We start from the raw sequence: 26,135 nt of genomic DNA, 5'->3' as shown, positions 1-26,135 counted from the left end.
ATATAAGAAGCATTGGTTTATTTTGTGTTCTCTGTTCGATTGATGTGTGTGTCTGTCTTTGGTCCAGCACCGTACTGTTTTGATTACTGAAGCTTTGCAGTATAGCTTGCAACCAGCGAGTGTGATAACTCCAGCTTTGTTCTGTCTCAAGGCCTTTTTGTCTATTTGGTTTTTTGTGTGTTTTTTTTTGTGTTTCCATACTAATTTTAGAGTTAGTTCTAGTTTTGTGAGAAATGCAGTTGGTATTTTGATAGGGATTGCACTGAAAGAGCACACACACAAAAATTTTGTCCCAGTATCACTGAATAACATGGTTGCAAAATCCCCAACAAATATCAGGCAGCCAAATTCAACAATACATTGCATACACCATGACCAAGTGGGATTTATCCCAGGGGTGCAAGGATGGTTTGATATCCAGAAGTTCATCAGTGTGACACATCATATTAACAAATTGGAGAATAAAGATCATATGACCATATCAATAAAAGCAGAAAAAAGCTTTTGATGAAATTCAACATTTGTTATTGATAAAAGCACTCAACAAAGTGGTTATGGAAAGTGCATACTTCAATATAATAGAGGCCATATGTGGCATACCCACAGGCAACACCAGTGGTGAAAACCCATACCCCGTGGTGAAAAGTTGAAAGCTTTTCCTTTAAGATCAAGAGAAGACAAAGATTCAGTCTAGTATTGGAAGTTCTGGTTACAGCAATCAGACAAGAAAAAGAAAAGGAATCCAAACTGGAAAGGAAGAAATAAACCTGTCACTGTTTGCAGATGGCATGATATTATAGATAAAGAATTAAAGATGCCACCAGAGAATTACTAGAACTAATAAATAAATTCAGTAATGTTGCTGGTTACAAAATTGATATACAAAAACCTGATTTGCTTCTGTAGACTAATGATGAACTTTCATAGACATAAAGAAAACCCATTTACAGTCACAGCAAAAGGAATAAAATACCTAGGAGTAAATCTAACCAGGGATCTCTCTACTTGAAATTGTAAAAGCTCATTGTAGTCATTTTGCAAAATTATGGCAGATATACCATCTTCCCAGGTGGTGCAGTGGTATAGAGTCTGCCTGCCAGTGCAGGAAAAACAGACACAGCTTTGATCCCTGAATCGGGAAGATGCCCTGGAGTGGGAAATGGCAACCCACTCCACTATTCTTGCCTGGAAAATTCCATGGACAAAGGAGCCAGGGAGGCTACAGTCCATAGGATGTCAAACAGTTGGATACTACTGAGTGACTGCACACAGAAGGAGTCTTAGGAGACTGAGAAAATAGTAGCTATGTTTACTCATTGACTGAATTAGAAAGGACTGTTTTTTTTTTTTTTTTTTGAGGAATAGAGGTTAGGGGAAATAAGTCTGTTGCAGAATCCATGAGTTTTTAAAATGTTATTAGAATGACTGACATTTTAAAAGATAATTTTTGTTTATTTTCGGCTATGCTAGATCTTGTTGCTGCATGAGCTTTTCTCTAGTTGTGGCAAGTGCGGGGGCTATGCTCTAGCTATGGTATGCGGGCTTGTCATTGCAGTGGCTTCTCCTGCTGCAGAGTGTGAACTCTAGCGTTTGTGGGCTCAGTAGTTGTGGCTCCGGGGCTCTGGAGCATAGACACAAACGTTGTGGTGCAGGGGCTTATTTGCTCCAAGGCACCTGGGATCTTTCAGGACCAGGGACTGAATCCATGTCTCCAGCTTTGGCAGGTGGATTCTTTACCCCTGAGCCACCAGGGAAGCTCCACAAATTTTGTTTTACCATTGAGTTTGAGGTGCTAGCCTTTAAAAGAATTCTCATTGCTAATTTTTTGCATCATTTAATTTCTAAACTATTATAATGACCTATTATTGCTGTTGTTCAGTTGTTCAGTCGTGTCTGACTCTTTGCGACCCCGTGGACTGCAGCATGCCAGGCTTCCCTGTCCATCACCATTTCCTGGAACTTGTTCAAAAACATGTCCATTGAGTCAGTGATGCCATCCAACCGTCTGATCCTGTTGCCCCCTTCTCCTCCTTCCTTCAGTCTTTCCCAGCATCAGGCTCTTTTTTAATGAGTCTGTTCTTCGCATCAGGTGACCAAAGTATTGGAGCTCCAGCTTCAGCATCAGTCCTTCCAGTGCATATTCAGGGTTGATTTCCTTTAGGATTGACTGGTTTGATTTCCTTGCAGTCCAAGGGGCTCTCAACAGTTCAAAAGTATCAATTCTTTGGTGCTCAGCTTTCTTTATAGTCCAACTCTCACATTCATACATGACTACTGAAAAACCGTAGCTTTGACTAGATGGATCTTTGTTGGCAAAGTAATGTCTCTGCTTTTTAATATGCTGTCTAGGTTTGTTATAGTTTTTCTGCTTTTCTTCCAAGGAGTAAGTGTCTTTTAATTTTATGGCTGCAGTCACCATATGCAGTACTTTTGGAGCTGAAGAAAATAAGGTCTGTCACTATTTCCATTGTTTCCCCATTTATTTGCCATGTGGTGATGGGACTGGATGCCATGAGCTTTGTTTTTTAAATGTTGAGTTTTAAGCCAACTTTTTCACTCTCCTCTCTCTTTCATCAAGAGGCTCTTTAGTTCCTTGCTTTCTGCTATAAGGGTGGTGTCATCTGCATATCTGAGGTTATTGATATTTCTCCTGGCAATCTTGATTCCAGTTTGTGCTTATCCAGCCCAGCATTTTGCATGATGTACTCTGCATAGAAGTTAAATAAGCAGGGTGACAGTATACAGCCTTTATGTACTCATTTTCCTATTTGAAACCAGTTCGTTGTTCTATATCCAGTTCTGACTGTTGCTTCTTGACCTGCAAACAGGTTTCTCAGGAGGCAGGTCAGGTGGTCTTCATCTCTTGAAGACTTTTCCATAGTTTGTTGTGATACACAGAGTCAGAGGCTTTGGTGTAATCAATAAAGCAGAAGTAGATGTTTTTCCGGAATTCTCTTGCTTTTTCTATGATTCAACAGATGTTGGCAATTTGATCTCTAGTTCCTCTTTATTGTCTACATACAGCTTGAACATCTGCAAATTCTCAGGTCATGTAGTATTGAAGCCTCGTTTGGAGAATTTTGAGCATTAGGTTGCTAGCATGTGAAATGACTGCAGTTGTGCTGTAGTTTGAACACTCTTTGGCATTGCATTTCTTTGGGGTTGGAATGAAAACTGACCTTTTCCAATCCTGTGGCCATTGCTGAGTTTTCCAAATTTTCTGGCATATTTAGTGCAACACTTTCACAGCATCATCTTTTAGGATTTGAAGTAACTCAGTTGAAACTTCATGATCTCCACGAGCTTTGTTTGTAGTGATGCTTCCCAAGGCCATCTAGGATGACTTCGCATCCCAGAATGGCTGGTTCTAGGTGAGTGACCACAACATCTTGGTTATCTGGGTCATGAAGATCTTTTTTGTATAGTTCTTCTGTGTATTCTTGCCGCCTCTTCTTAATTAATCTTCTGTTTTAGTTAGGTCCTTGGTGTTTCTGTCCTTTATTGTGCCCATCTTTGCTTGAAATTTTCCCTTGGTATCTCTTATTTTTCTTGAAGAGATTTCTAGTCTTTCCCATTCTGTTGTTTTCCTCTATTTCTTTGCATTGATCACTGAGGAAGGGTTTCTTATATCTCCTTGTTCTTTGGAACTCTGCATTCACATGGGTATATCTTTCCTTTTCTCCTTTGCCTTTTGCTTCTCTTCTTTTCTCAGCTATTTATCATGCCACCTCAGACAACCATTTTGCCTTTTTGCATTTCTTTTTCTTGGGGATGGTTTTGATTACTGCTTCCTGAATAATGTTACAAACATCTATCCATAGGTCTTCAGGCACTCTATCAGATCTAATCCCTTTAATCTATTTGTCACTTCACCATATAATTTTAAGGCTTTTAATTTAGGTGATACTTGAATGGCCAAGTGGTTTTCCCTACTTTCTTTAAGTCTTAATTTTGCAATAAGCAGTTCATGATCTAAGCCACAGTCAACTCCCTGTCTGACTAATAATAGCCTATTAATTTTTATAATTGTTAGTATGTCTTCTTTTGTGCTTTGTCACGTTACCTGAAGATTCTTATTCCTGAATAAAGTACTTCATCTTGTTAGTCTCCTACTCATAAGTTTCATTGGCTCCTGAGTATGTAGAATAAAGCTTATATTTCTTGAACTGATACTCATTACCCATTGCTGCTGCTGCTGTTGCTAAGTCGCTTTAGTTGTGTCCGACTCTGTGCAACCCCATAGATGGCAGCCCACCAGGCTCCTCCGTCCACCGAATTCTGTAGGCAAGAGTACTGGAGTGGGTTGCCATTTCCTTCTCCAGTAACCCATTGAGAACGCCATAAACAGAAAGTTTTTTCCTGTGTGTCTTTTTTCCTCTCTCTCTGCCATTCTTTTTCTTCCTCTTTGTTTTCCTGTCTTTTATCAGTAGCAATGGAAGGGGCTTTCTATAAGACGTATCTGGGCGTTCATCCTAGCTGTTTTCCTTCATGTCTTTTGAGCTTAGAACCTCTTAAGCCCCAAATTCCTCATCCTTAAAATAATGGAGGTCTGGCACGTATAAATGCTCAGTAAATTTTACTGTTATTTTTGCGTTTGTGTGTGTGAGACCTATGTAATTAATGCTGATTAACTTGAATTGCTCTTAACCTTTTTATGCATCTAAGTAAGGCTACCAGGATAAGTACCATCCATTTGTACTACCTGTTTTCTCTCAAAATGCCTAACAGATAGTTAAAAAAAAAAAAAAAATCAAGTGGTTCTTGTTGAGGGAAGTTACACATGTAAGAAGACAAAGTGCAGTTTCATTAATCGGCTCACTCACCCAATCCCTACTGAATTTTGGTAAATATTAGATGGTGGAGTGTGGCTTAGGCTGGGATGCCTCTGTATGTACTTTTGTTCTCTCCTTCCTTAATTTCTGCCTATTTCACATTCCAAATCTAAGGATGAGTCTAAACACTTCAATTCAGTGATTTTTAAAAAGAGGGGAGAAGTTGCCTATATGATATATACCAACTGATTCGAAGGAAAAATAATGTCATCGGCAGTAATAAAGGACAGATTTTTTCTAACATTATGCTGTTAACCAGTAGAGTTTGATTGTTCTCTGGAAGGGGCAGTATCCTGGATTACATGGCTGAGAATGTGAAAAGAAGGCCAGAGGAGCGATGGTTAGTTATCACGTCATGTGGGGAACATGGCTCTCAGGTAGAAGAGTGGCTCCACCACACAGGTGTTTACAGTTAGGACAGTGATCTCTTTCTCTGTTAAAATGTAGCCTAATATGTCTTAGCGTATGTTCAGTTTTGGCCTGTTAGGTTAGCTGTCCCTCCTTTTGGGAGGTTCCAGTAAAAGAATGCAGGGGAGCATCAGCTCTCTCTTCTTCTTTCCCAGCCTGTCACACCCTTGATTGCAGAGAAGATGGAAGCAGCCTCTTGTTGTGGGCTTAAGCTGATGTGTGAAGAGGCTGGAGGTATACACACCTCCTTTACTGAGGTGGCTTGGCTTTTTTTTTTTTTTAAATGACTAAAGTTAAGTTTATTAATATTCCTATCAGAGTAGAAGGGATCCAGAGATGCCCAATTTTACCCCAGAAGGTAATATATATGTATATTTTTCCTGGCTAGCTCATGTTCTACAAGTGTCCCTCTGCACTGCTGACTTGCCTTGGCTCTCTGACTCTCCAAAGTACCGGCTTACCTTTAGAGATTTTTTTTTTGCGACTGTTGTCTTTGTACTTGCTTCTGGAGGGGTTAGAGGTGAACTTACCTAACGGGCTTTGCAGCAGTTCGTTTCCAAGGCCCTCACACTCTCTTCGGGAGTGACCAGAGCTGCCAGATGAGCCTTAGTCCTCTGCCTCCCAAGTTTGGTGCTGCAGGGCTGAATAATGCAAGACACGACACTTCTTGGTTGTGTCTTTTGGTCTCTCCTTCCTCAACTCTTTCTTACTTTTAACCTTTTTCTAAAACAAGGACTTAGAATGATTCAGTCACCTGTTTTAAGTTTTGTCCTCAAGCTTACTCTACTGTTGTGAATCCGGGAGTTGATGGCTTTCCAGTTTTAATTGACTAGCCCTTCGAGGGCTAAGGTGAAAAGTATGCAACATGATCCCATGATCTGTCAGTGTGAAAGTAACGGATCTATTTAAATACAGGGTTTTGCCACATTTTCCCTCTGTTAGGAACTTTTGTAAGGAAATGACATTCTTGCTTGTTTCATGAGGAGCAAAGGGCAGTATTTTCAGAAATAGCTATGTGGTCCCCAAGAGACAACATTCTTTTGCCATGAAATATACTTAACTTGACATTTTGGAAAAATTGTAACCTAAATAAGAAAGATATAACTGTAATGTGTTTGGGGTTAAAAATTATCTCAAAACATTTTAGCTAGTATTTTTGAGAACAGAGTTTCTTTTATTAGAAGTTAGAGACTTTCAATGAATTAAAATGTGTAATAGTTATATTGGTTAAAAGCAGATGATGAATTCAAACTAATGATTCCAGTGTTAATAGTAAATATTATAATTGTTTTACTTTATTTTTAAGTTAGTTGGGGCATGGTTTGAATGGAAGCTCACTTATAATTGATGCAATTAAAATGTAATTGAAAAGAAAACAAGTTGAAATTATCAAAAGAATTATTTTCTAATTATAATATATATGCACCCATGATTTCCTAAGCATAATTAAGAAAGAAGTGTTTACATATTTGGTAATGTTTGTTTCATTCCTATGGGTACCAAGATTAATGCCCTTTTTTAAGGCACACTGAAATTTTAAGTTATTAAAATTTTTGTTTAAATAAATAAAGTTAGTTTGTTTTTCTTTTAAATGATAAAAACGTGAAGATTGTAGGGAAGCTTTATTCACTTTTTAAAAGACTGTTTGAAAACTTATACTTAATCTATGCAGTTTACCCTTTTTTGCTGCTAATAACTTTTTAAAAATAAAATAACTTGTTCTTTCTTCTTGCTTTAAGGTATTTGTCATCTAGTGTATGCCAGATTTATTGGACTGCAGTAGTTTTAGTGCATTTTGGCTGGAATGTTTATTATGACATCACTGTAATCTATATACAGTATGTGATTTCAGATGGTTTCAGTGTTAAATATTTTCATAATTATGCTAGTTTTGGCAGTTCACTTGGAACTTTTTCACATCTCTTTAATGAATATGTTTTACTTCTGGGCTTTTGAGACAACCATATGTTTCAAAAATTAATAGTGTGCTTTTAATGTTAACATTGTGCAGAAGTGTATGACTACAGACATTTTTAAGGATCTAAGTTGAACTAAAAGTAATTACAGTGAGGTTTTATTCACAGTAGTAGTCTTTTAGTATTTAGAGACTATAACAGTCCCCAAAATAACAGAAGATGTCATTATAAAGATTGAATAGTGAAGTTGTTTCGTGGAATGAAATGCTGTGAAGTTTGTTTTGCATTAACTTAAAATGAATACAAGTTTGTGCGCAAATTTTCTTCATTTTTTATTATAGCAAATCTTTCAATTTTTTGCTTGTAACAAAGTTTCAGACAGAAATTTTTTCTTTTACTAATGTATGACTAGCATCTGAAGTCATGCCATATTGTAAAAGATTCATTTTTATTATTATATAATCCTGTTAGTGGTTGTAGTGAAGAACATTTTTGTATCCTGAAGGAGGGCCTATCACTGTTCTTATTGCCTGTAGTATCGTATTAGAATGGTAAATTTAGTAGTAACCTTCTTTTAGTTCTTGAAATTTTCTCTTCAAATATATAAGAGAAAAACTAAATTCATGACCATTCTTTTAAGCATTATGAAATAGTTTTATTGTTGATTAATGAGTTAATGATGCACAGTATACCATCAGTTTCCCTTTGTGTTGGAGAGGTATTTGATCTCTGTTTCCTCATAGGCATCTCTCAAGCAGAATGTGCTAGTTTAACCTCCCCAAAGGAATAAGGTGATGTCAGATGCTTTTATTTCATATTACTACCCCATCTATTTCCTCCTTGTAATACCTGTTTTTTTGAAAGAGCAATCTATGCTTATTTTTTCCATCTTAACTTGTTATTCACCCTTTGATCTACTCTTTTACTTTTCTCACTCCTGTCCCTCTACTGGATTACCAAACCTCCCCCCCCCCTTTTTTTTTTTTGTTTATTGGCACCCTCCTCCTAATTACCAAATCTTGAGTATCAAATAGAATGAAGGTTGACAACATCTCTATCGTTCTTTACATGACTGCGTTTTTATTGAACTAGACCCCGCCTTTAGCTTTTGGTATTGTTCTCCCATCTTAAATGTTGTCTATTGTGGCTTTTTTTTTTCTTTTGACTGATCATTATTCTTTGTATGTGCTATTTATAGTTTCCCCCCATTTAACCTCTGATTTTAACCTAAAACATTCACTCAGTTTTAATGACCTGATCTCTCTGGTTCTTCCAAATAGAATGACTCTTTGTGTTCCTATTACTTGAAAGTAAACAAAAAAGTACTCTTGTAGACTGGTTTTATGTATTTCAAATAGATTCTGGAATCTTTGAGGACAGTTGCTTTTGTAAATCTAGCGATTAACACATAAAAACATTTTATAAATGTTCGTTGAATCAAGTCAGGTAAAGAGTACTCATTTGTATTGTGTAAATTTCAAAAATATGTATATTTTGAAGTTTTTATGTTATCCATATTAGAAACTAGTTAGACCTCTTATCTAATCTGAATAATAACAATTCAGTGAACATTGTTAAATGGGTGCCAAGAATTCTAAAGATGATTAAGATTAATCCTTAAAGGTGGGCTGGCTGATTCATATTGATGTTGGTAAAAACCAATGCAATACTGTAAAGGAATTATCCTTCAGTTAAAAAAAAAAGCTTAAAAAAATAGACTTCAAAAAAACAAACAAAAAATAAATTATTACCAAGAAAAAAAGATGGGTTTCCCCTGTGGCTCAGTGGAAAAGAATCTGCCTGCAATGCAAGAGACTGGATTCTATCCCTGGGTCCAGAAGATCTGGAGAAGAGCAACCTGCTCAGGTGTTCTTGCCTGGGAAATCCACAGTGGAGCCCTAAGAGTTGGATACAACTTAGAAACTAAAACAAACAAAATTACTAATTAAAAAAAAAAGTGATTAAGAAGACAGCTTGGATTCCCAACTCACAAAATAGTGAGGGTTTTAATATATAAACAAATATGTGAAAATTAAAACCCTTACCATTTATTTCAGATTTTCAAATGGAAAATGTTTAAAAGCTTCAATTGAATTGTCTTCTTTTGCTAAAGCCATATTTGACATTATCAAGTGGTTTGTTTTGATATCAACTAAAGAAATAGTTTCTGATTTTAAACTACTACTTGTTTTAAAAATGCTGTTTAAGAGTACAAAGTACAAAAATTTTGGTTACATAGGTTTTTATAGCTAAAAAAATAAAGTTGGAAGAGTCTAACATCAATTTTAGTAACCTACATACGTTCAAGAAAACTTTTTAAAATTTTTGAATGGTGATTGATACTTTGCTTTTCTTTCTTCCAAATAAAAATAGGATGACCATGAAAGCTGTGGTTCTAATTCTACCAACCGTAGTACTACTGAGAACACAAAAACATCAGCAAAACCCCGAAGAATTCAACAGGCCACTCCCACAGATCCTGATTTGCCACCAGGTAACTTCTAAGGGGATTGATAAAACCAAAATTTTGATTGTTATTGATTATTGTTGTAGCCCTTTGTAGAATATATATTTTCCCTATTTTTTAGTGTCATAAAGTATTTAAAGTATATGTACATTTGCTGCATAACGTCAGAACAGATTGAAAGACATTTGTGAGAGCTTTGGAATCATTCAAGGTTTGGTACTCGTTTGCTTGAGATTATTCCTTAAGTTTCTTTATTACATCCTCTCCAAGCAATGATTTGCCTCTGAGTAATAAATACTTATCGGAGAAGGCAATGGCACCCCACTCCAGTACTCTTGCCTGGAAAATCCCATGGCTGGAGGAGCCTGGAAGGCTGCAGTCCATGGGGTCGCTGAGGGTTGGACACGACTGAGTGACTTCACTTTCACTTTTCACTTTCATGCATTGGAGAAGGAAATGGCAACCCACTCCAGTGTTCTTGTCTGGAGAATCCCAGGGACGGGGGAGCCTGGTGGGCTGCCGTCTCTGGGGTCACACAGAGTCGGACATAACTGAAGTGACTTAGCAATAGCAATAGCAATAAATACGTATAGTTTCTTCATTCCTCTTGCTTCCTGATAAACAAAGGAATGACACTAAGTTGTTCTCAGTTTCTGAAAACTGTAAAATTCACTAACAGAATCACAGAGTTTTGTAACTGGGAGACCATCTCTCTTTTCAGTTCCTAAAATTTTTATTTGTCTGGAAGAGTAGTGGCTTTCAAATAACAGTTTCTTGATAAATATTTAATGAAGGGAAAAAAAACCCCAAAACAAAAAAGTGAGTGTTACATGATGGCTCTGTGGCCAAGGTGCATTGCTGCCTTTTTACAGTTAGCAGTTATCAGTCACTTCTCTTTCATTTATCAGTTACTTTTTTTTTTTTTGAGGTATAGCTGACATTGGTATACACTTGTTTTCTGCCCCAAAGCTTTGTAAGCTTTCTGCTGGATTCAAACTAGTTATTTTTTGACTGTCTTCTGGCACCATCTACTTTACTTGTAAGAGGTTGGCATTAGTTGCATCATTTCATAGCCCTCCTGTCTCAAATTTAGGTTCTAAATTACATTTGAATTGAGCGTATTTAACTAGTGTTATTGTGATGTTATTACTGATGCTTTGTGTTCTTAGGAACTTTACCTAACAGGTCTCACTATTCCCTCTGGCTTTAGAATAAATAGATTAATTGCTATGGCTGGAGAAAGTGCTAAAAGAAGTTATTTTACTTCTGAATGTTTCTAATTCTTCTTAGAGTAGTGTGATGTTTATAGCACTTGATAAATTTTTTACTTAATTATTAACTCCTTGGGAGAAATCCCTGGTGAATTTAATTAAACTGTAAATTAAATTAAGCTATAGCTTATTCTTATTTGTTAAATGAGCAACCCCTATGTCCCTCCAAATTTCTGACTACATATCCCTGTAAAACTTCTGAAGCCAACTCATTGTATAGAACTCTCTCCATCAGTATTCTGGCAAAGAATCAGTTTTAGGTTTAACTGTTGAGTCTCATGACATTTTTTTTCTTTTAGGAAAGAACTTGTTTAAGAAAAATTTAAAGCTTTTGTCAGTTGTTGATTTCACTGATAAAAATCTTCTATGGGCTAACTTACATGTACTTGAAACAGGTCCCATACTTTTAATGATTCTGTAGAGTCTGTGTTGGAATTTACACTGATACTTAGGATGAGAACTGATCTATTTTTAGAAGTATAAAACATAAAAACAGACGTAGCATAAAATGTCCTATTTTTAGTGTCAGAAAACAGAGCTGTTTTCTACTGAACTACTTGGGATAGCTTTTGGGTTAATGTGCTTTTCTGCCTTAGCTAATAGGAGGACTCAGTCGTTTTTCATGCTGACATAAATCACAGTTAAAGGAGTTGCTTTAGGAAGTAACTGAACTTGTTGGGCTGTTACTGGGAGGCAGAGCAGCTAAACTTAATATTGCCAAAGGAAAGAAAAGGGATAATTTGAGAATCCGGTTGGATAATGGTAAATCATTTTATTTAAAGATTAACTCATATGGTTATTTGTGGACTCATTTCTGTAATAATATCCTGTCTAGAAATTATATTAAAGTTCTTTCATGGTAGAAATGAATTCCTGTTCTCAAAATTTCTTGGGCAAAGTTATTCTTCCAGCATCTGTGGTTATAATTTTGGAATTCAAACATTTATGTAGATTCAGAGTTGCTTTTTTGAGAAAAGTTTTGGTGTTGCCAATAATTGTTTTGTATCGTGAAGGATGGGCACCTCTCCAATAGGAAAGGAATAGCAAGTTGATATCTCATTTTTTTTTGCAATTTCTGATCTTGTTATCTGGAACAGTCTTTTTGAGATTATGCATCCTGACCAGTGAGTGTATTGTGAAAGCAGTTTAGTGGGCCATGGAAAGCATTTAAAAAATATATAGCATAGACTAGAAAACCTCAGTGTGTGTGGCATGTAGTAAAGGTTAATCATATTTCAAGAGACTTACACATATGTGTGCTTATTCTGGGTTATGATGTAATACTTCTTGCTGGGAGAGAGGTCAAAAGAGTTTGAATCTGCCTGATTTGAACCATTCACATTTACTTTCAGTTAATATATAGACCAGAAACTTCAATAACTGCTAATAATAACAGGTTGAGTTGTGGGCCTAAGATACTCAGGAAGATATATTGACAGTTCCTATTTAGAGGGAAAGTTTAAGGATGTTTCATTTCTTTCTTTCTTCATTCATGCTTTCCTCAGTAGTCTCTGCACTTTATCTAGCTTAGAAATGGGATCACTTCTAATTGATTCTGTAGTCCTGTGATTTCTAAAGTGTACAGCCTTTGGCTTTGTTGATGGTCATTGTAAGAAGCCAGCCTTTGATGCACTGCCTCTACATTTTCTCTAAAATGGCTTTAAGGGTATTGTCCTTTAATTTATTCAGGGCTTCTTAATTAACTGATGTGTTTTTTCTGATTAAATATTTTTTCATTAAATATTTTTTCTACTTATTTGGTGAAGAAACTCAGATAATTTGTGTTCCAGTGCATAGTTCCTTTTTCTTTTGTCATATAATTGTCTCTTCTTTTCTCCTTACCTTTTTACTCAGAATATATATGTATATGTATGTATACATGTGCAGGTATTTAGGGTATAGAGAAATTAAAAATCATACCCACTGGGTCTGAAGTGACCTAGATGTCTTTGATATTCATCATCTGTCATGGAGGTTAGCAAATATTTTCTATGAAGACCCAGTTATTAAATATTTTAAGCTTTGCATGCCATATATTTTCTGTTATAGCTATTCCACTTTTCTGATGTACTGGTGAAATCAGTCATAAACTGTAAATAAACTAATGTTTGTGACTGTGTTCCAATAAAACTTAATAAAAACATGGCACGGCCTCATTTGGTCAGCCCCTGATCTAATACAATGTCTGGTTCTTAATAGCCATTTATGTATTCATTGCATTGCACAAAAACTCAACTGCACAAAATCACAGAGTTTTCAGACTCTGATAATCAGGGTCATAGTGTCCTTGAAATGTAGAAGGAGAAGCTACTTCAGACGTTTCTGGTTTAGCTAGCTATCTTTTTTGGAATGTGGACCTTTGAAAATCTTTTGAAATAGTTATAGACCCATGTATGCACATTTAATTGGAGGAGGAAATGGCAACCCACTCCAGTATTCTTGCCTGGAGAATCCCAGGGACGCTGGGGCCTGCTGGGCTGCCATCTATGGGGTCGCACAGAGTCGGACACGACTGAAGCGACTTAGCAGCAGCAGCATGTACATTTAAAATTTGCATGTCACTTTAGGATATTCACATACTCACTGAAGTCTTTCAATAGGCCCCAGCTAAGCCTCTGATCTCGGAGAAGGCAATGGCACCCCACTCCAGTACTCTTGCCTGGAAAATCCCACAGACGGAGGAGCGTGATAGGCGGCAGTCCATGGGGTCGCACAGAGTCGGACACGACTGAGCGACTTCACTTTCACTTTTCACTTTCATGCATTGGAGAAGGAAATGGCAACCCACTCCAGTGTTCTTGCCTGGAGAATCCCAGGGACGGGGAAGCCTGATGGGCTGCTGTCTATGGGGTCGCACAGAGTTGGACATGACTGAGTTGACTTACCAGCAAGCCTCTGATCTAGCTTTTGTTTTATGGATGAGAAAATGGCAACTTAGGTATTTTGATGTAGATGACAAATACCTTATTATAATTTGTAATACTTGTGGTATACGGCTTCCTAGGTGGCTCAGTGGTAAAGAATCTGCCTGCTAATACAGGAGAAGTGGGTTTGATTCCCGAATCAGGAAGATCCTTTAGAGAAGGAAATGGCAACTCACTCTAGTATTCTTGCCTGGAAGATCCCATGGACAGAGGAGACTGGCGGGTTGCAGTCCATGGGGTCGCAGAGTCGGACATGACATGCACACACCTGTGGTATACGGGAGGTGTACCTTGTTAAATTAGCAGTCATTTAATCAAGGTTTTGTCTTCTGCAGAAAATACTGAATATGAAATGGAAGCTGTGTTGTGTGTCTGTGTTTGCTTGCTTAATGCTTGTCACCTTAGGCTGGTTAGGGCTTGGTTTTCTGAAGAATAATCTCTTGTAGGGAGTTTAATAATAGCTGGAAAATATATCAAATAATTTAAGAATATTTTTAATGTATTAACTGTTCAAGAACTTGAACCAAAAATGGAAATGTATTATTCTAGAAGATAGCACAATCATTTCTTAACTACTTGCAGAAGCTCAGCAGTTTAAACTCTCATCACTGTGCCTTTCTGGAACATTTAAGGAATACCTTGTTGTAAATGAAAAAGAAATGCATAGCTTATTTTACATTTTCTATTTTTATGCTTATATTATTGTAACATTTTTTTATTAACATTTTCAGGGAAAACTTAAGTGACTAATTGTGTAAGTTAAGTTAATGTTAACTGGAGGACATATTAACATAAATTTCAGGGGATTATCATGACAAAAATGTTATGTTTTCTTTATGTACCAGTTAAAGTCAGTGTATCAGAAGCCCGACTCTTAGCGACCCCATGGACTGCAGCCTACCAGGCTCCTCCGTCCATGGGATTTTCCAGGCAAGAGTACTGGAGTGGGGTGCCATCGCCTTCTCCGATCAGAAGCCCAGACTCCCTTTATCCAGAGGCTCTGCTGTGTGCTACCTAGGTTTTGAATTGTACTGTTTTCAGCTTTTTCAAGAGGATGCTCTGGAGAAGACCTGTCCACTTCTTGCTATCCCCAGGTTGAAAGTGATGTATATTCTTCTCAAATTTCATTGAGGAAAATTATTTTTATTGATGTTATATATGTCTTATAGTCATATCTCAGTAACAGTTCTGTATTCTGAAAGGGGAAGCACAAATATTGATGGGTAGCTAGCCATTTCTGCCATACAGGTGTTCTTTCTCTTTAATATACTGAAAAGGACATTATGATTTTGTCAATAACCTTTACCATATCTAACATTTATGTTTTGTTCATAACAGAAAAAAGTGATAACTGGAGAGCTTTTACTTCATTCTGACTACATTGAATTTCAAAATATTGCTTAGTGGAGGCAGGCTGTTCAGTTCCCTAAATCTGTATGCTGTATGCTGAAGCAACTAGTTGAAGGCTATCTTTGCCCTCAGAATTAATGGCTTTGTATAGGAGATATTGTAGACTACTAACTACAGTGTGAAACCAGAGCAAAGAAGTAAGGAAGCGCAATTAATGCTTTTGGGATATTAAAAGGAAGGAGCAATTATGTCCAGGTATGTGTGTCCTCTGACACACAAAGGTAAAATGGAGAGGTAAGAAAGATTGAAAGTGAAAGGGTGGGAAATGGCTTAGTGGACAAGTAGTATCCAAAAATAAAATCAGCCAAAATAAAACTTAATGCAAAAACATTGATGGCCAGATGCTGAGTTATATTAAAAGGTACAGTTCTCCAAACAATATATGATGACTTTTTATGTACTTAACAACCTACCTTTGAAATGTGGTAGATCAAGCAGACCTTCTCCCCCAAAAAAATCCCCAAACTGGATCTTTAAATACCAGAATTGACAGGATTATTTTATAGAAACGTAAAACTCTGTTCCCAGCAGATAAGACAGTGTACATTTTTTTGATATACACATTTGGTATCTATAGCCACTGAAAAAGACTTGGTTAAAAAGGTCTTGAAAAATTTCAGAGATTCATTATCATAAAGATCATTCTCTCTGGCCACAATACAGTTAAATTAGAATAACTACTGATATGTTTGAATTGATTGCTACAGTTTTATTATTTGTTTTTTCTTTGTAAGCTCTGATTTTCATTTTTCTATTTCCCCTCTCACGCTAGTTGTTTGCTTTTCAGTGTCCTGAAATAAATGCTCCATACTTTCTTTCTAGGTTTTGTGGCTATTTCAGTGAGAAAGAATGGAATATGCTTACTTTTATGTTACTTAGAACTGGAACCTGTTAACATTTTGATGTACAACCTTTGAAGACGTTTTTTCTGTGTGTGCGTGCTGCATATACACATACACTTATACATTTTCTTTTGTAATTTGCATTTTTTAATGTTAGGAACATGTTTCAAGGACATTAATTTTTTCACATTAAACAAAAAAATTTAGCTGCACCGGGTCTTAGTTGTGACATGCAGGATCTAGTTCCCCAGACCAGGGACTGAACCCTGGTCTCCTGCATTGGGAGCACAGAGTGCTAGCCACTGGATCACCAGGGAAGTTCCCTTTTTCACATTGTTATTTTAATCATTAGCATGTATTTTATTGTGTTCCACAGTTTGTTTAATCAGTCCCCCCCCTTTTTTTTTATTTTTAAACTTTACATAATTGTATTAGTTTTGCCAAATATCAAAATGAATCCACCACAGGTATACATGTGTTCCCCATCCTGAACCCTTTTGTTAGTTTTTTGGGTTATTTTTCATTTTCAGTTTTGTAAAATTCTCTGATAAACATACTGGCATGTAAATCTTTGCACATACCTCTGTTTAGTCTATAGCATCAAAATTTGTGAATAATTATAAGGTTTTGACATGTATGACCAAATTATTCTCTGTGAAAAATGTCACAGTTTTTTCTTCCAAGCACATTTTTGGTCCAATGCTGTTTTTTACTATTGTATTTCTTTGAATCTTTTATAGATGGAAAATGCTATTTATTTTTTATTACTAAGTGGAATTATCAATTTTTTTACCATGTTATTCTCCTGTCGTTTTGTGATGTAGAAAAGCTAACTTTTACATTTTGTTAGCTGATCGATACTCAGTATTTTTCAGTTACATCTTTTGGATTTTCTATATAAAAAACAGTCATCTTCATGTACTGATAATTTTGTGTTCTTCTTGTCAGTACTTACACTGATTTCTCTTTTGTACCCTAATTTAGTTGTTTATAACTTCTGTAACTATCTTGAATAATAATACTGATAAGTATCTTCAACTCATTGCTATTTTCCTTAGCTCCTACAGTAGCTGCCCTAAGTTATCTTTTACTTACCAAAGCTGATAGATTTTTAAAAATTATTATTGAACTTCTCTATTGTATTACCAGTAGGAATTCTTATTCGTAACCTTCTAAAAAAGTTTTATTTTGAAATAATTTCAGCCTTCCAAAAAAGGCAAGAACATTACAGAGAACTTACTTTTCCTTTAATTATTTGAGCATAAGTTGCCTATATGATGCTTCAGTAACCCCAGCTAAATTTTACACCAAAAACTTGATCAGGAAGTTTTTAGGTACTGTAACCAAGTCATCAACCATGGAATTTCTGTTTTTGAGCAAGTTGGTTTCCTAGTGACCATGTTAGGGCAAATACTTTCTGTTTGTAAAACTGGTTTGTAAAACAAGCTTTTTTGTTTTTAGTCACTAAGTTGTGTCTGACTCTATTGCGACCCCATGGACGGTAGCCCACCAGGCTCCTCTGTTCATGGAATTTTCCAGGCAAGAATACTGGAGTGGGTAGTAGCCATTCCCTTCTACAGGGGATCTTCCTGACCCAGAGCTCAAACCTGGGTCTCCACCATTGCAGGTGGGTTTTTTAACCATCTAAGCAATCAGGGAAGCCCTCTTTTTAAATATTTGGTTATTTTACTGTGGTGAATTGGCTTATTCATCTCAGCTTGTATAATGGGAAACTGAGAGAAGGTATTGAAATGTAGGTGAAAAATCCATCAGTTTTTCCAACAGTTACAGTACATTTAGTATTATGTTTCTGTCATTATTTTGCATTGTATGTTTTCTGAGAGTCACTGCCCCTCCCTCCTTTTTCTTTCTCCCCCCACAATAAAAACTCATGAACTCTTAAGTGGTTTTTATGAATTCTTTATTCATGACAGGTTTTCAGAAATAGGAAAATCAGTATTAGTCATGCTTCTTGACTTCTCAGAAGCTGTTTATTTTTAACATCTGTATTTAATAGTGATAGCGTGAGGGAAATAAACTTTTTAAGGGTGAGCATTTTGATACTTAAAATTTACTTTTGAAGCTTAATTTATGTATCATTTTAGCATCTATCTTCCCTGGTATGATAATATCTGAAACCTTAATCTTACTGATATTTTGTGTGTTAATTTTATGGCATATGATAATTGGCACTTTAAAAGCTGCTAATATGAGAAAAACTTGAATTTAGTCATTGTACATTTCTTTTCTATTTGTATCCATTGGGAGTGAGTGAAGGAATTGGTTTTTGCAAGCATGTTATGGTTGAATAACTTTAACTTGGAGCAGGCTTCAGTGTAGGTGTTAATGTCAGCTGCTAACAGAAGTTGATTCTGTTTTGTCCAGTAAACTTGTGGTTTAAAGAATATAAGCAGATAGTTATTTAAGTAAATAGCTAAATTTTAAATTAGTTTTTATATAGATTTTATAGTGGAAAATACATTTTAATAGTTTTTAATCTTTTTCTTCTGTCTTTTTAAATGCTATTTATGAAGGCAATGGCACCCCACTCCAGTACTCTTGCCTGGAAAATCCCATGGACGGAGGAGTCTGGTAGGCTCCAGTCCATGGGGTCGCTAAGAGTTGGGCATGACTGAGCGACTTCACTTTCACTTTTCAGTTTCATGCATTGGAAAAGGAAATGGCAACCCACTCCAATGTTCTTGCCTGGAGAATCCCAGGGACAGAGGAGCCTAGAGGGCTGCAGTCTGTGGGGTCGCACAGAGTCGGACATGACTGAAGCGACTTAGCAGCAGCATGCTTAGTTTTATTTATATTTTCTATTAAATTCCTCAGTAATATATCTGTATATGCTTATTATGTGAAAAACTTCTTATATTATGAATTCCTGTTACGCTTTTATCTATTCTCTTTCTTTCCCTACTTTTCTCTTTTGTCTTCATCTTTGTGTTCTTTCCCTTTCTTTCTTTTAGTACTTTTTGTATTTTCTTCCTCAGTCATATTCTCCCTTTCCCATTTCACTATTATACAATATTAAGTCGAAGTAGTCAAATTCATTTTATCTTCCTTTCTCAAGCCTTAATTTTTGAGTATTTTAATAGCTATTTAAAAGTAGGAAGAGAAGATGGTAGCTGAAAAAATAACTTTAAAGAAGCTTTTCTTTTTATATATTGTATAATCAGTGTACAGTAACATTGTTTCATTTGAGAAAATGTTTATAAAACGGGCAGAAATCAACGTACTTGTAGATTACATGGCCTTTGAATGAGACCTAGTATTATGTTGTTAAAAAGGTGTGGCTTCTATGATTTCTCTAGTACATGAAACTTCATGATACAGAACTTCTTTGCAGGGGTGTTTGTTGAGAAGGATCTGGTACTTACTAACTCTTTGGCAAGCCTGTTTCCCTATCTGAATGTTGGTTTCATCTTTGCAAAAGATGCAAAATGATACTCTCATTGTTCATGTACATTAAGTTCAGTAATATTTTAAGGATAATTATTGATTTAACATTTAATTGGAATATTTTTCCCCTTATTTTATAGGCTATGTACAGAGTCTGATCAGACGAGTTGTAAATAATGTAAATATTGTTATAAATAATCTGATACTAAAATATGTTGAAGATGATATTGTCCTTTCAGTCAACATCACATCCGCAGAATGCTATACAGTAGGTGAATTGTGGGATCGTGCATTCATGGATATTTCTGGTGAGTAAATGTCAAGATTAGTTGACGTTTTTCTTTTTCTTCTGTTGAAACATTTATCTTGGATTCTAAACCTTTTTTGGTCCACCAGCCTCTTTGCTAAGTCTACTGAAAGCTTTATATCTTCATCCTGAAAAAAATGTACATATATTAAATTTAGCATACAATTATAGGAGATTATTAGACCTTCAGATTAAGAAATCTGACTTGTTTTCTAATACTCTTAATTTTTATTCTTATCTCATGCTTGTTTCAAATGTTAATGTCATATTTTACAGTACGGTGGGTTGAAGGAATAAAAATTGAATAATAATTAAAATTTTGAATGGTTTTAAAAGAGGAAAAGGAATGTGTTGCTTTTACATAGTTCAGTAATGGCAAAACTGTGTATCTGATGTATGTTTTAGATTTGTATACTGCAGAGCATATTTGGGGTGTTTGGAACATCACAAAGCCTCCTTTATTATGTGCTGCATTTTCCTTCTGCTTATATTAAAATAACTATTTAATAATAATATATTTTTAATAACTACCAAATACTTTTTATTATTTTATATATTTTCAACATGGAAGGTAGGCATGTTGAGAAGCCTTGAAAATACAGCTGTGAAAAAAGTGCTGCTGTTTTGCTAGAAGACATAATAGTTAAATAAGTCACAACACTTTGATACATGTTCTGATAGTGTAGGGAGTGGGTATTTTTGGAAAATACAGTAAGGAGACTATTGTGAACGCCTTGTGTCTGTGATTTGCTATTGTACATAATTGCTAAAGGCGCTGGCACTAAAGTTAGACTACCTGAGTTTGAATCTTGACTCTCCCAACTTCATAGAGATGTGTGATCTTGTGTGAGTTACTTTGTGGTTTCTTATTTTCCTCAAATACATACCATAGCATAAAAGTATTTGTTACATAGTAAGTGCTCAGAAAGTGAGCTGCTGTTATTATTATTTTAATTCATTTTCTCAGATTCTCATTACAGTTCCATAAAGTGATACCCTTTCTCATTTGTTAGTAGTATATTCATTTATTTAAGTCCTAGTAACAAGAAAGCAAAGTGAAATTGAGTCTCAGGGTTTCCTAACTTGCCTTGTTAAGGCGTAAAATAGGAACTAGAAGAACTGAAATGCAGTGTGTTCTTTAGGGTTTGGCCTTCACATTTTAAAAATGAAAAATAATCCTGATATTACAGCTCTGTTGTAAGGCATAAATAAGAGCATATGCAAAAACACAAGCTTGTTTCTGAGATATTGTCAATGCCTCTAAAAGGGGAAGCAGTATCTACTTCAGAAGTTAAAGGATTAAAACAGAGTAGTTAAGAAAGAATGAAGTCTTCATGTATGGTAAAACATGAATGAATCTTGAAAACATTATCCATGCATGTAAGCATTTCTTTAGGACATACATAGTACTTAGGAGTGGGTTTGTTAGGAGGATATGCAAATATTCACATTTTGAAACTAATGCAGAGTCTTTTTCTACAGTGCTTGTTAGGTCAGCATAATTATTACCCTCATTTTATAGATTGGATTGTAGCACATTATCTAAAAATACCAGAAGTAGAATTCATTTTGTATGTTTTTAAGATAGTTCTTATTAGTGTTTAGGAAAGTATTTTTCAAAACTTAATCCTTTTCACTTTCACAGAAATGTTTTCTAGAATATCCTTGAAATATGATTACTTTAGCATAAAGTGATTTTTACAGCGTAATGGAGAAGAACATGTGCTCTGGAGTAAGGTTTTCAGAGTTTGAATTATAGCTCTGCTCTTTATAAACTGTCTGACAAGACAAATTATTTACCCTTATTGTGCCTTCATTCCACAGCTTTTAAACAGAGCCATATAAATATTATAAGAAAGAATGACTGCAAAAGATTTAGTGTAGTGTCTAATAGCAAATACTCAGTGAATTATAATTATTATAAAGAGAGGGAAGAAAGCAACTAGAGGGTTTCTTTCATTTCTTCTTATGATAATTTCTTTCCTATTTTGATAATTTCTTTAATTTGTGTATATGTACATAATAGTAACTAAATCATTTATATACTGTATAACATGAAATAATGTGGTAAGTTTGTATTTTTTTCAGCTAAAAAATTTAAAATTTATTTCCTTAATAAAACCTTACTATTTTCATACATGTACATATTCTTTATACATGTTAAAAACTTAAATCCAAAAGAAGAAAACAAAATTAAATGCTGAATTAATTAGAGGTTGCCAGGATGTACTCAGAAATAGAATGGACTAAAATATAGTTTATTGTTTTGAAGATTGCCATGGCCATAGTGTATGGATAGTTGCTAACTTAAAATCACTGACTAGGTAGATTTGAGCGTGATATTTACCAAGGAATTATTGTTAGTTAGGAATAAATTTTCTAAAGGTTTTGTTCTCTAGTTTGATAGTCTACCAGCAATTGTTTCCATTTTTATTCCCTTGAAAACAGACTTTATAATGTTACTGGTAATTTGGTAATTTCCTCATTAGTCATTATTTAAAAACATGTTGGCCCCTAGAATTTTCTATGATGATGGAAATGTTTTACTTTTTACTGTCCAGTGCCCTAGCCACTAACTGTATGTGGCTTTTGAGTACATGCAATGTGACTAATGCAGCCAAGGACCTGAAATTTTATTTCCATATAATTTTAATTCATTGGTAAATTTAAATAATACTGTATTCATGGTGGCTACCATATTGAAGAATGCAAGCTTTGAGAACAGCAGTATTTCAGTGCAGAAATAAATGTTAAATAAGCGACTATTACTCAAATGTTTTTATAATGTGATTTTCCAAGAATTTTATTGTTGTTTAGTATTCCATTGCAGATAGTGAAATGTAGATAAATTTTTATAAACTTTGTCTTAAATTTGTAGTTGGGAGTCAAGCAAATTGGGGACAAGCTGCTTCATTTCTTTGGCTTCTGTTTGATTCTTCATACATTAAATGGGGATTATTGTGCCTATTTCATAATATTGTTGGAAGCTTTCAGTGATGCATTAAATGTGAAGTTCTATTCATAGGTGCTGACAGTCCTAGTTAAATGCTTTATTAATCTTATTTCTTCTATTATTTTTATTAGTTATACTAATAAAGAATTGCCTTTTTTTTTTTCTTCTAAGTTTACTTTTTACTTAAAATGTTTTTCTCTTTTTTCTTTTAGCAACTGATCTGGTGTTGAGAAAGGTTATCAATTTTTCTGACTGTACAGTTTGTCTTGATAAACGAAATGCCAGTGGTAAAATAGAATTCTACCAGGATCCTTTATTGTACAAGTGTTCCTTCAGAACTCGTCTGCATTTTACTTATGATAACCTAAATTCTAAGATGCCATCTGTTATAAAAGTAGGTGTTTCTTTTTCTAATAGTCAAGTTGCATGTTTCTACTTTGTTTATTGATTGTTATACATACTAATCATTGTTAAAAAGCAATGAGGAAATTAACCTCAAATATATAATGTAAAAATGTTTTGTTCATATTATAACTTTTATGTTATTTGTTATGTATTATAACTTTTTTCCCTTTAGTGTTCTAATAAAGATATTTTGGGGACAGCTTTTTTTCCCTGTGACTTAGATTCCATTTTAGTTTTTCCTGCTGATTGTTAGTGTTTTTCTCTTCAATTAGATAGAGGAGATCATATCAAAAAGTTTATTTATACCGATGGTGGACTGAATATTAGTCTTTATTTCAATCCTTACAAATTTTTCATCTGATAATAGTTTCTGACCCTTGTTTTCCTTAGATAACTTTATAAGACTTAATTTGCTTATCTATTAGTTTATTGGTTTAGGGAATTTTAGCTGTCTATGGTTTCAAAATGTGATTAAAACCTTAAGAATATGTGAATGTTTCAGTAATATCTTTTGATCCACATGAAAATTTGTTCTCCAGGTATTGGCAAATATTTTTAGTGTGTATCATTATTCTCTAAGGGTAAATTTTGTGTTGTTTTATTGCATAAAAATTTTCTCAAAAAAAATTTTTTTTTCTCTATCTCTTACCTATTTATCTGTCTTTGAAAAAGAATTTACACAGTGACTTGTGATTTTGTTAACTAAGTTTTCACATGGAATAAATTTTTATTATTGAATTATAAGCTTTTGTATTGTAATGAAAAAGCCAATCCTAAGCCTGAACACTGGTATTGACCACTGTGCTTGTTTTGGCGTGGCTATAGAAATTATTTATTATTTTTACATAGTGCTTTTAAAACATAAGACATGTCATTTTGTGTAGCTTTGAATTTATACATGAATTCCACCCACTTTTCTTTGGTAGTGCTCACTCTTGAGTATCTTTTTTTCCTTACACTTTGTACAGGACACATTGTTTTCTTTAAATTCTGTTACTCTTTCCTTCTGTTTTATTTTCTTTTTTTAATTTTATTTTATTTTTAAACTTTACATAATTGTATTAGTTTTGCCAAATATCAAAATGAATCCATCACAGGTATAGCTTCTTAGACAAATATAAGCACGGAATAGTGTTGATTCAATAGTAATTGTGTCCCTATCCCAGGACAATGGACTTAAACATTCCTTCTTTGACCTTGACTCTACTAGTGAAGTTGGGGAATGTTAAGAGTAAATTCAAGATATATTTTGAAAGCAAGTAATGAATATGGGGAAGCCTTACCATATAAAAATTTCTTTATTGATCTTTAATACAGATTTAATTGTACATTTTAGGATGTGGGTAAATTAGAGGAGAGTGGTACCACTTATGCTTAACTGAAATTAAATTTTCAGTTTTTTATTAATAGTACTGTGATATAAGATTTGGTGTTTTGAGTTAGAACCATCATTTTTGTGCTCTTAGTCCTAGGAAATAAGTATTTAAATGGACATGGTTAAGCTCATTGATCATCTCAAAGACAGGGAATTTCCAAAAATGTTTGAGACACTCTAATTATTTGTCAAAGGTTCTCATATATGTTTCATTAGGTGACTTTTGAATTTATTTGTATTTGGGTAGACTTTTTGTAATTTTCTATCTTTTGTGAGTAATAAATGTTTTAGAGATTATATCATCTACGAGATACAGAGCATACAGATGTGTTATTTAACATTTCCCCTTGTTAGTGAAAATTTACTTTTTCTTAACAGTTTTTCAGAGGAATGGAAGTCTACACATAAATCTTTGACCACATCTCTGATTGATTCCTTAGGAATGATTTCTGTAATTGCAAATATCTTATTAATGGGTTTAAACTTTTAAGGCCTGTCATCTGAACTACAAAATTGCTTCCAGAAATGTTTAACCAGTGTATATGCTCATGAACATTAATGGGAATGCCTGTGTTATACTCTACTATCCTTAAATATGATCATACTTATATAAAAGCCAACTTGTTTAGCAAAAATAATGCAATTTAATATTAATTTGATTATTAGCAAACTTAGATATTTGAAAATATGTTCAGTGGCCATTATTTTTTTTGAAAAATTCATTCAGGGTCTTTGTCAATTTTCCTATTGTTGGTTAGCTTTATTGATTTTAAAGATATTTATATGTATAATGTATAAAATATCTTTTATATTTTAAAGGTATATATGTTTATGTGTATAAGATTTTAAGTGCATACATATGTGCATACAGGATTGAGGTTGATTTTGCTAAGACAGCTATCACTGGTGCTATTGGTGCCATATGGTATTTAAAAGAATGTGGCAGATAAATGTCAGATTTAAGAAGAGCTTCGCAGGCCTGCATTGCACACCTGCGTAAGCCTTCCTCAGTTTTCTTACCTCATTGTAGTTTATTTGGTGTATGATTTTTGTCAGTTTTTAAAACCTGTACTCATAATTGAGTATGGTATTTTATACTTTCCCGTATAATTTGCTTCCCTTGAAGTACAGTTTTTTTGTGCCTTTGTCCCTAAAGATATGCTGATTGCCATTACTTTTTCAAGTTTCATAGACACTCAAATACCAGTTAGTTAAAATAAACCTTCCAAAAGACTTACTTTATGGCTTAATTGGTTTTATTCCATGTTTATGTAGCAACAGGAAATTATTGTATTGAGCTTGTCTTTATATTTTATTGATGTATTGTTCTATAAGGAGAACTTCGATTGTTGACTTTGTGTCCTATTGATAGTAATTAGTCTTACTTATAATTAATTCATATTGTAAATTTTATACCATGTTTAATTCTTTTAAAGTTTGTTTCAGAAATTTTCCTGGTCATATTTTCCCTTTGTTTTCTATATCTGACAATTATTTTACCAGGTGCATACTTCCATAGTTATAGTGTTAGTAGTTTACTCACTTAACATATGTTTTTAGGATATGTATGCATTCTTTTTGGTTAATAAGCTGGAAAGGGTGGATTAACGACTTATAAAA

At 34.5% G+C, this 26,135-nt stretch overlaps 1 protein-coding gene across 35 annotated transcripts in view; it reads left to right on the top strand.

Annotated features, from left to right (window-relative positions):
* VPS13B (vacuolar protein sorting 13 homolog B) overlaps positions 1 to 26,135 on the top strand; it is an 804,527-nt gene that overhangs the window by 44,637 nt on the left and 733,755 nt on the right. For all 35 annotated transcript variants that reach the window (XR_009740672.1, XM_061438325.1, XM_061438316.1 and 32 more), the window contains 3 exons: positions 9,530 to 9,650; positions 19,616 to 19,783; positions 22,948 to 23,129. Coding sequence is in view for 34 of the 35 variants with exons in the window: in XM_061438325.1 (XP_061294309.1) it covers positions 9,530 to 9,650; positions 19,616 to 19,783; positions 22,948 to 23,129 (471 nt within the window). In the remaining variant the exon portion in view is untranslated. The remainder of the gene's footprint in view (positions 1 to 9,529; positions 9,651 to 19,615; positions 19,784 to 22,947; positions 23,130 to 26,135) is intronic.

This window comes from Bos javanicus, chromosome 14, assembly GCF_032452875.1.
Source record: "Bos javanicus breed banteng chromosome 14, ARS-OSU_banteng_1.0, whole genome shotgun sequence".
NCBI classification, from domain to species: Eukaryota; Metazoa; Chordata; class Mammalia; order Artiodactyla; family Bovidae; genus Bos; species Bos javanicus.
The sequence above is the reverse complement of the archived record's forward strand: the minus strand, read 5'-3'. Positions and strand labels throughout refer to the sequence as shown.